We start from the raw sequence: 11,151 nt of genomic DNA, 5'->3' as shown, positions 1-11,151 counted from the left end.
TGAAGTTCACCGGCTGATTATCATCAAAGAAGAAATAAAAGTTTAGAATTGTATTTATTGTATTCTGAAAAAGCATGGTGTACATATTAAAAAAATATTTTCTCAATCCTGATTTTGATATTTAAGAAAAGGTGAATGAAAATAATAAAATATTAACATGTTTCCTCAAATGTGTGTACAGTATATGCTTTAATGTCTGTTCCTTTGAACAGTGAAAGCAAAAGAAAAGGAGAGTTTCTATTCTGTTATATTGTAATCATTTTTTCAACTTGAAAACAGTTTAACAAAAACTCAACTGACTCAACTCAGCTTACTGGATTAATCTCCAGCTTCTAACTGTATATCATAATAAGGATCAGCAGCTGCACTTTTCTCAGTTATGTTTTTTATGACTTCTTTTCTGTGTCAGCTGAAAGGTTGAGATGACTCCGTATATGGTCCAATTTCCCCACGGTGAACTATCAGACTGATTGATTGACAGGAGAGATGATGAGAGGTTTAATTTTTTTACCACAACTGTTCTCATCATCATTATCAACATTAACTTTGGGACAGAACAACGGGTAGAGTTTCTCAGTGAAGGACCAGCCAGTAAAGGAGTAGATCACATCTACATCATCTACATCATAAAAGGAGACCAAACCCTCCTCATAATCCACAAACACCCCCACCTTCTCAGAACCACGCTGAAGAGAGAGAGGGACTGTAGGATCCTCAAGAGCTCCACAAATGTTTTCATATACTCCTACTGTCCAGAGACCATTCGCAGGACTCGGTGTGATGACTTCCTTCCTGTTGACTGACTCTCTGGCCACTCCTAAAACCCAGTCAGGCTTTTCTTTAACCTGAACCTCAAAGTAAAATCTGCCTGAAGAGAAACTCTGTTTTCCTAAAACAAGACGCTCCGCAGAAAATCTCTCTGGGTTGTCTGGAAGATCATTCTCCTCTCCACCACAGTGTACTTGTTTTCCATCATCAGACAGGATGAGTTTAGGATGTGCTGTATCAGGATCAAGAGTCACATCCACTGCATACTGCTGGACCCTCTTCAACTCAGCATCAAACAGCTTCTTCATGTCTTTACTGAGTGTCTCCTTCAGCCGACCTACAGCTCTCACCACAGTCCCCTCATATGATGGTGGATGGATACTGACCTCCGTCCAGTCTTTGGTGGTTGGAGCAGCTTTCAGGGATGAGAATCTTTGGAGGAGGTGGAGGTGATCTTTAGAGCATGAGAGCTGCTCCACCTCTGAGCTTCTCTTCATCAGCTCAGAGATTTCCTGTTCCAGATCTTTGATGAAACCTTCAGCCTGTTTCTCTGTTGTTTCCTGTTTCTCTTCAATCTCCTTTATGAACTTCTTCAAATATCTCCTGAGAGTCTTCCTCAGAGTAGTGAAGACCTGAACACCTTCTGCTTTCTCTCTGTCTGCAGCATCTTTACTCTTCTTCACTGACTCTTTGATCTTCCAAATCTTCATTCGTCTCTTCGTGATCATTCGTTGAATTTCAGTCTCAGTCTTCCCCAGTTCTGCCTTCTTTCCTTCATATTCTTCTCTCAGAGGAACAAACTCATGAGTCTTGTGGTCTACAACAGAGCAGAGCATGCAGACACATGTCTGATCGATCTTACAGAACAGCTCCAGAGGTTGATCGTGCTTCACACACATCCTGCTTTCCAGGTTCTCCTCAGGATCAATCAGCTGATGTCTTTTCAGACGTGAAGCTGTCAGATGAGGCTCCAGGTGAGTCTGACAGTAGGAGGCCAGACACACCAGGCAGGACTTCAGGGCCTTCAGTTTGGTTCCAGTGCAGATGTCACAGGGAACTTCTCCTGGTTTGGCAGCTTGTTGCTCTGAGCTGCTGCTGACTTTCCGTCTGAATTGAGAAACCATCTCAGAGACGAAAGTGTTGATGTGCAGCTCAGGTCTGGTCTGAAAGACCTTTTTACACACAGGACACTGACACCTCTCACTGATATCCCAGTGTTGACTGACGCAGTTTTTGCAGAAGTTGTGTCCACATGGTGTGGAGACTGGATCAGTGAAGACATCCAGACAGATGGAGCACAGAAACTGATCTTCAGATAGAAGACAGCTGGCAGCAGACATGTCTGCACTCTGAGTGAGGAAGAAAAGAAAATGATTTTATTTTAAATTCAGTATTAATTCTGTTTTGAGTGGACCTATTCTGCTTTTCCTTCTTTCCTGTCACAAGTTCTTGTTCTTTCCACTTGTGTATGTTTATGCTAAACATGACCAAAGGCTCAAATACTAATAATTAAGTGAATAAAGTGGTCAGTGTATTTGAAAGTAATTCCTTTGAGCCCAACATTCAAACTTCAGACTGCTCTAAACACTCAGTATCACACAGTTGTTGTTTTTTTAGTCTTACATCTGTTTGATAAAAAGACCAGCCATAGGTGTCAGATAATATCAAGGTTGAAGCTAGAAATTTAAGGGGTGATGTTGGATATTGTCAGTGCAAATGCCTGGAAACTGGATGTCAGTTTGAAGAGAAAGAAGAATTCTGGAGCATCTTGGATGAAGAGGCAGAGAGTGTCCCCAGTGGGGGAGAGTGGTGATTGGATCAAACTTTAATTTGCATGAAGGAAACAGAGGTGATGAGGTGGTGTTGGGTAGGTATGGTATTAATGACCTAAAAAAGAAGAAGGACAGATGTTGGCAGATTTTGTGAAAAGGATGGAAATAGTTGTGGTTAACACATATAAGAAGATGGAGGAACAAAGGGTAACATGCAAGAGTGGAGGAAGGTGCACACATGTGGACAACATCTTATGCAATATGAAAGACACAGCAGATTGCAAGGTGGCATTAGTGGAGAATGTAGATTGGTAGCACTGGATAGTAGTCTTTAGGACGACTTTAGGAAGACAGTATATGACTCATGGCTTTCTAGTCATTAGTCAGCAAAGTACAACCTACTGGTCTTGCAACTCTAAAATATCCTATCTGGTTGAGCTGCAAAGCAATAGTAAAAGAACAAGATGTTCAGTGGGCTAAGCCAGATCCTAGAAACGATCGACCCAACAATCTCTATGTGGCTTCAAAGGTCCACCCTCAAGTAATACTTTGGACAGATACTGCCTAAATTGCATATCATGCTGGGGAAAAAAACGTACTATCACCATCTGTTTTGGTGGTCATCCCTAGTAAAGAAAGTATAATAATATGTTACTGCCTGCTATGTTTTTGCCCAAAATAGGTCCTCCAGCTTAACTCCTACAGATTGCTCAGATCTCTTCCAACACCCGGCCAGCCTTGGTCGGATTTTATCGCTGGTCTAACTCCTTCCTCAGGTAACTCTATTATTGGCAAATTCTACAAAGCTGTCCATTTTGTTGCTCTTCTGAGGCTTCCCTCAGCTTTAGAAACTGCCCAGCTTCATTACTGCTCACGTCTTCTAGCTGTGTGGAATCCCCTCGAACATTGTCTTTGATCATGGACTTTAATTCCACCTGTCTGGAATGAGTTCTGTGCAGCACTAAGAGCTCAGGTTAGTCTCTCTTCTGGTTTCTATTTCCAGACCAACAGATAAGGGGATAAAGCTAACCAAGAGGTATAAGCTGCCCTTCGGTGTCTTACCTCTTTCAACTAGTCCACTTAAGCTCCAAACTGTCCTGTATCATAAATACATACCTTCATAACTTCCACTGCTACTGGTCTCTCCCCATTGAAGTCTTTACTGGGTTACCAACTATTTCAAGTATCTGCTGTCAAAGATGAGATCTCTGTTTTCTTGCTACAGCATCTTACATCTTACGGATGACACAACACAGAAGAGCTACCTTGTCAGGCCATGACTCCACAGTCTAGTCACACCTACAGGCCAGTGGACACTCTTTCAAAGATGAGGATGTATACATCCTGGACAGGGAGGAACGCTGGTTTGAATGGGGACTCAAGGAGGCCATTTACTTGAAAAGGGAAAGACCATCTCTGAATCGAGAAGGGGGCCTAAGGGTACATCTTTCGCCATCATACAATGCTGTGATTGCAGCCATTCCCCAACTCTCTGTGAATGGTACTCATGGCCATTGATCAGTGGGCTTTGATTAATGAGCTTTGATCAATGGTCATGAGAATTTGCATATTGATGATCAAGGAACTGACCTCCCAGCCCATTGTTCCTTCAGTGGTGCTAGTTTCAGTCATTATGCAAACATAGTGTTTATAAGATTGGGGAAACCTGCAGTCAGCTGACACTGAAGAACTCACTTGAGTGACGAAACGTTTCTCCCACTGAAAACGCTAAGTCCAGATGAACAGAATCAACTTTTGGGAATATGAGAAAACCTTTACAACCTTTATGGTTTGCAGGTAGTTTTTCTTTTAAGAGGTAAAAGAAATATAAAACAGTAAGTATTCAATAAAAAAGTAGTCAGATTGAAATCCAGACTATGAAGATTCACCTCCAAACTCCTGAGAAATGACATGACTGTTTCTATAGTGGATCTGTGGCTATATGACCCAATTTCTATTCAAAACAATGTGAATGAACAAAGTGCTGTGAAAGTGAATGTCATGAGTTCACTTACCAATGTTTGTAAAGACTCTGCTGTTGTTGAAGAAAACCTGATAGACCTAGATGACCCTGAGATTAGAGATTTAGTTATAAACTTGTTTGTCTCTGCAGGATGATCCACATTTGGACTTTCAAACAATTCAGTCATGATCTTCTGTACTCACCAGTGTTGGAGAGAAGCTCTGCTGTAATGATATGAAAGGATCAGTGAGCTCAGTTTAATGTTCCTTTGAAAAGAAACCGATTCTGCTCAAGTGAAATTCTATTGTTACACATGCTTTTAGTTTCAGCTTTTATCATTATCCAACTTTGATCATTGGAATGTCATCCATCTAGAGTTTTGTGGCACCTCTTACCACACCTTTGCTGCTGGTTGGTTTCCTGTGTTGGACAGAAGCCCTGCACTGTTGTAGCAAAAGGCTCACCGAGCTCAGTTTCGTGTTCTTTTAAAGAAAAACTGGTTTTGCTTAGGTGTATCTCTCACTTTCATTTCTGAATTTTGACACTGAATTTCTCATCTTTCAAGTCTTGCTCCGCCTCATTTGATGAGAGATACACCGGTGAAATTTTACCAGTAAACATTTAAATGTTGTCTGAGTCAACTGAATTTTGACCTCTCCCTGCAGTGACTGCAGGTACTTTTGGACCTTCAGTTGTGGTCACAGGTTCATCATGGGCATGAATCATTAATTTTAGTCTTTTAACTGCTTTTCAAATGTTTTTTTTACAGGGTAGAATGATTGTACAGCATACATCTTTAATGACTTTAAAAAACAAGAATTCGGTGCACAATTTTACATTTTCTCTAATCCACACATGGTCACATTTACATTTAGGCTCAAATACAGACATGCACCCGCACTAATATTTGGTTAAATATCCCTTGGAAAGTTTCATTTCCTGTCATGGTCGGACGGTCCTCACTGTTTTTGTTATTGTGTTTTCCTCTCCTTTTTCTTCCTCTCCGTCCCGTGGTGTGTTGTTTACAGAAGTTCGCACTTCAGGAAGATGGGCGCCGGGTGCATCCAACTGATTTGGCGTCCAGCTGCTTCTGATCATCCACCATCTTGAGCAATGTTACTTAACAGTGTGGTCGGGTGACAGTCAGTGCTGGAGTATTGCATTAAGCCTGTTAGTAGCCGCAGGATCGTGAAGGAAGAGTGCACCTGCAAGAATCGTTACTTACCGTTTGCTTTCACTAGGAACAGGCACGGAGTGGATTTCATGGGAGGTGCACTGGATTACTTCTGGAAAAGGACAGAGATGCACTACCATTGGGGAACTGGGAGGAGATCACAGTGGGATGTTTGCACATTAAACTGTTAAATAAACTGTCTTTCACTGTAGATAGACACACTCACTGTGACATTTCCATTTCCGTGGCTCAAGAGTTGGCAGTTCGTCTTGTAATCGGAAGGTTGCCAGTTCGAGCCCCGGCTCGGACAGTCTTTGTCGTTGTGTCCCTGGGCAAGACACTTCACCTACCGCCTACTGGTGATGGCCAGAGGGGCCAATGGTGCAATATGGCAGCCTTGCTTCTGTCAGTCTGCCCCAGGGCAGCTGTGGCTACAACTGTAGGTTGCCTCCACCAGTGTGTGAATGTGTGAGTGAATGAATAGTGGAATTGTAAAGCGCTTTGAGGGTCTCGAAAAGCGCTATATAAATGCAATCCATTATTATTATTGTTTCTATTACTAATTAAACTAAAAGATGGTGAAACCACTATCACCTTTTAAATAAGGAAAACAACACCCAGGACTTGGTCACTAAACTGAAAAGATAAAAGAAAAGTTTGTCATCGAAACACACTCCTCTCCAAAGTTCAGGAGCAAACAGTCACACCACATGCACAAAGATCACTAGCTACAAAACCAACAAAGCTCTCTGGCACTATGTGCACCAGTATTTGAAATTTCATCAGCACCAAATGATTTCTTATTTCTTAAATTATAATGATTTCTCTGCACTAGATTCCTGAGAAAATTTTGATATTGAACCATTTCTGGTTTCCTGCCACACGCAGAGTGCCTTCCTTGTCTGCCCACATCCATAGTGTACTCTCTGCCACCATCAGCTGCAAAGCCAACAAACTGTGCATATCTTCATAGACTCATTCATAAAGCAGACCGCAGCCTCAGTGCCGACTGCAGTTCAAAATGAAAGAAGCTGCAAGTGTTTGACACACAGCAGGAATATTTCAGGAAATCATTAGGAGTCATTTCTATGATGCTCTGAATCTCTTTTATTTAGCTAACAACAGCTTTTACTCTGAAACAGCTGAAATGAAACAGGATCCAGACAAATCCACAACACTTACATCTCTGCTGTCACAGATCACAACAGCTGAAAGTGAAAGTTTCTGTTTGTTTTTTGTTTGCACTATAAATAAGTTCTGTCTGTGAATTTTTTACTGTTATCTTTCTGTCCAACTGATATAAAACAAAAACAACAAACAAAAACATAATCAGCACAAATAATTGTCAGCAATAAGCAGATTAAGATTTTTTTTTAATATTTTTAAATCCTGCATTAATGTAAAAAGAAATATTTTAACAAATTGCACCATGTTTGTAGGCTATAAAGAGGAGATCAACATTTAAAACAGTGTGATTATGATCATCTGTACTTTTCAGTGTTGAACAGAAGCGCTGCTGTGTTGTTGAGGAAGGTTTGATGAGCTCAGTTTGAGGTTCCTTTGAAAGAGAGAAAAACATGTTTTGCAGCTTTCACTTTCAGTTCTAAACTCCCAATGCTTTATTCAAACTAAATATGAAATCATGAACTTAAAACTGTCATGACTGTGTGCAGGCAGGCAGGGAGGAAGGACCCAAAATGCTGGACTCACTGAGGCAAAGTTGAACTCAAAATAAACAGCTTTATTGTGGGTTGCAGACTGAACAGAAGGCTAACTATACTGAGGGAAAAGTAAACTAACAGGCAGACAAAACAGGCAACGGAACACACAGCGAAATCAGAGGGTGAGCGGACGTTAACGACGCAACAGAGAACAAAGGAAACACAGGGCTTATATACACAGGGGAGTAATCAGGGAATTCAAGAAACTGATTCCGCTCAAGTGAATTTCTATTGTTACACATGCTTTTAGTTTCATCTTTCATTATTATTATTTCATTGCCTCTGTCAGTGCGCCCCAGGGTGGCTGTGGCTACAATGTAGCTTGCCATCATCAGTGTGTGAATGTGTGTGTGAATGGGTGGATGACTGGATGTGTAAAGCGCTTTGGGGTCCTTAGGGACTAGTAAAGCGCTATACAAATACAGGCCATTTACCATTTACCATTCATAATCATCCAACTTTCATCAGTGGAATGTCATCCATCTAGAGTTTTGTGTCACATCTTACTACACCTTTGCTGCCTGGTTGGATTCCTTGATTTTTGCTCAGGTCTATCTCTCACTTTCATTTCTGAACTCTGATGCTTAATTTCTCATTCTTCAGGTGTTGCTCCACCTCTGTCAGCAGATAAGAGCCAGTGTTAAATGTGATCTGAGTCAACTGAATTTTGACCTCTCCCTGCAGTGGCTTCAGGTACTTTTAGACCTTCAGTTGTGGTAACAGGTGTGCTTCCATGCATCATGGGGATGAATCTCTCTTTAATTTTATTATTTTAACTGGTTTTCAACAGTTTTTTTTTTCAGGGTAGAATGATTGTAAAAAATGTAAAAAGTAAATTACAAACACATTTTGTCAGAAAAGGGTTTCTCTACAATTCAGCTTCGCACTTCTTACAACATCAGTGCATTATACTTCAGTCAGATTTCTGTAATACACATAATTAACAGTTCACTTTATCAAGCCATAGATGGCCACACTCTGTTATCTTCACCTTCATCATCCATTATTAATTGGTACATGACCTTCGTAGTGGCAGCATCAGTCTAGTGTTGCAGCACTTGTTCATGCCAGAAATACAGCAACTTCCACACGCAGTGAGGATTGTTCCGTTTCCTAAAAGGTCCAGGAAGCCGCCATCACCTAAAACCAGGAGTTAGTCACTAAACTGAAAAGATAAAAAAAAAAAAAAGGTTAGTCACCGAAACACACTCCTCTCCACAGAGCGGGAGCAAATAGCCACACCACACGCACATAGATCACTAGCTACAAACACAGCAAGGCTGTGTTTGTAGCTAGTGCCGGCTTTTGCGAAAGCTCGAACAACAGTGCCAGCAGACATGTTAGCCCAAGCATCTACAATCCATTCGCAAATTGTGGCGTAACTCGCCCGGCGCTGCCTTCCACTCTTGGTGAAACTGTGGTCTCCATTGGTCATCCATCGCTCCCACGCCGCTCGCAGCCTTACTTTGAACGGGCGGTTCACACCGATGTCCAGCGGTTGGAGTTCCTTTGTCAGGCCTCCCGGAATGACAGCAAGCTCAGAGTTCATTTGTTTCACTTGTTTTTTCACATCGGCTGTGAGATGGGCACGCATAGAGTCACAGATCAAGAGCGATGGTGATGCGTGGAAAAAACCACCTGGTCTCCTTACATACACCTCCCTCAGCCACTCTTTCATCATTTCCTCATCCATCCAGCCCTTTTCATTTCCCTTAATGATGACTCCTGCTGGAAACTTCTCTTTAGGCAAAGTCTTTCTCTTAAAAATCACCATAGGCGGCAGTTTCTGTCCATTAGCGTGGCAGCCAAGCACAACAGTAAAAGAAGACTTTTCGTACCCCGTTGTGTGTATCGCTACCGTGCTGGTCCCCTTCTTCTCCACAGTGTGACTCACCGGGATGTCGAAAGTGAGCGGCACCTTGTCCATGTTTGTGATGTGGCTGGGCTGGATGTTTTTGTCGCCGATGTGTTTGCTGCAGTAGGAGCGGAAGATGGCCAGCTTTTCATTATAATCCGCTGGAAGTTGCTGCGCTACCGTAGTCCTGGTCCGGATGGAAAAATGGCACCGTTTCATAAAACGAAAGCACCAAGACGGGCCTCCTTGGAAATGTTCAATTTTCATTTCTTCAGCTAGTGAAACTGCTTTTAGCCGAATGGTGACCGTCAAAACGCTTCTCCCACTCGTTCTTTGCTCGATGATCCACCGCTCGAGTCTTTCCTCCAACTCGGGCCACCTCGCCTTATGTCCGCGGAAACTCAGCTGCGTTTTCTTGACCTGCCGGAGCTTGTTTTCTAGCTTCCTCCACTTGCGAACCATCGATTCGTTAATCTTAAATTCTCTCGCGGCTGCTCGATTTCCATGTTCCTCCGCGTAGCTGATGGCCTTCAGTTTAAACTGTGCTTCGTAAGCGTGTCTCTTTGCCATTTTCAGGGTTGTTAAAACAACGATGTTCTGCATAACGCACATACCTGTTCTTTTATACAGGTATGTGCATCGTATATACCGGTACAGTCAACGCCCACACTTCACCCTTTAGCGTTCTCATGGTGTTCTCTACTACGTCCTCATTACAACACACAGGGCGCACTGCACTATAGGGCGCGCCGTACTTTTTGAAGAAAATCTAAGACTTTTAAGTGCGCCTTATGGTCGTGAAAATACGGTAGGTATTCTTAATTGCTGATTAGAGTCAGCAAATGTGTACAACAAATGTGGCACCTAAGGCAGAAGAGATGACAGGAAATGACCACACAAGACCAATTTCACAAGAGGCCCTGCTAGGGCCATAACAGACCCTCCCATGAATATAAAAAAGTGGTCAGTCACATAGGGTCCTACACAGTGCATTAAGCAAACCAATTAATTAAACCTGCTTCATCATATCACAACCAAATTTTGAATATGCTACATACCACACCTTATATTAACTATTAGGCATAGCCTGTGGAATCTGCCAACACGTTCTCAATGGGTCCAAAACACTGAATGAGGTTGCCCAATTTCCTCAAAATAGAGTCTGCCAAGAGTTTTTTGAGCCAACACATATGGAGAACCCTTGGGGCTGCTAATAGACCTTACTGAAACACTTTTTGAGGTTGGGGTATACACAATCTGTCACATTGCAGGTCATTCGGAGGGACCCAGAAGATGGTCAACAGGTGGCAACTCAGACCTCTGAAATTGATCACATGACACCATTGAGCAATTATGGTCCAAATGTGGCTTTTTACTAGGCTTGGCTTCTTTGTCAGTTCTGGACCCTCAACTCTCTTTTTTCAAGCCAGAGTCTTTTTGCATAGAATGTGCTTTTTGCTTGAGTTTCAGTTTCAAACAGCCAGTAACAATGTGGCCAGGTTTGTAGCAGAAGAAAGTTTTACTTTGGGTCTTGAACCCACAACCGTATCAGCCTTCACAACTGGCACACTCGAAGCACTCCAAAGTATATTATGGTGAGAAGGGATGTCACATTCTACAGCATTAATATTGTGAGTTAACAAAAATTCATCTGCCAGCATGGCAGCCTGCTGTAAAGTGGAAACCCTTTGTTCACTTACATAAAAAGCAATATACTCAGGCACAGTTCTTGAATTCCTCCACAAGCATTAGCTCACATGACAAAGCCAAATCATTAGCCATGCTTCCTTCTCTGTAGCAAAGTCAAGGTAAGCTTGGTCCCGTGTCCTTTTCAAACCTTGAAAATGCTGCATATAGGCTTCAAGTACAAGTTTATAGGCTTTCAGGACAGCACTTTT

The 11,151-nt window shown here is 42.2% G+C and overlaps 1 protein-coding gene across 1 annotated transcript; it reads right to left on the bottom strand.

Moving 5' to 3' along the window:
- Positions 1 to 461: 461 nt before the first annotated feature.
- On the bottom strand, positions 462 to 2,108 carry LOC134620366 (E3 ubiquitin-protein ligase TRIM39-like). The gene has a single exon (XM_063466525.1). It carries the CDS (start codon positions 2,106 to 2,108, stop codon positions 462 to 464), a length of 1,647 nt encoding a protein of 548 aa, XP_063322595.1.
- Between the last annotated feature and the right edge of the window lie 9,043 nt (positions 2,109 to 11,151).

This window comes from Pelmatolapia mariae, linkage group LG23, assembly GCF_036321145.2.
Source record: "Pelmatolapia mariae isolate MD_Pm_ZW linkage group LG23, Pm_UMD_F_2, whole genome shotgun sequence".
In the NCBI taxonomy this organism is placed as follows: Eukaryota; Metazoa; Chordata; class Actinopteri; order Cichliformes; family Cichlidae; genus Pelmatolapia; species Pelmatolapia mariae.
Note: the sequence above shows the minus strand (reverse complement) of the source record. Positions and strands in the feature narration are given on the sequence as shown.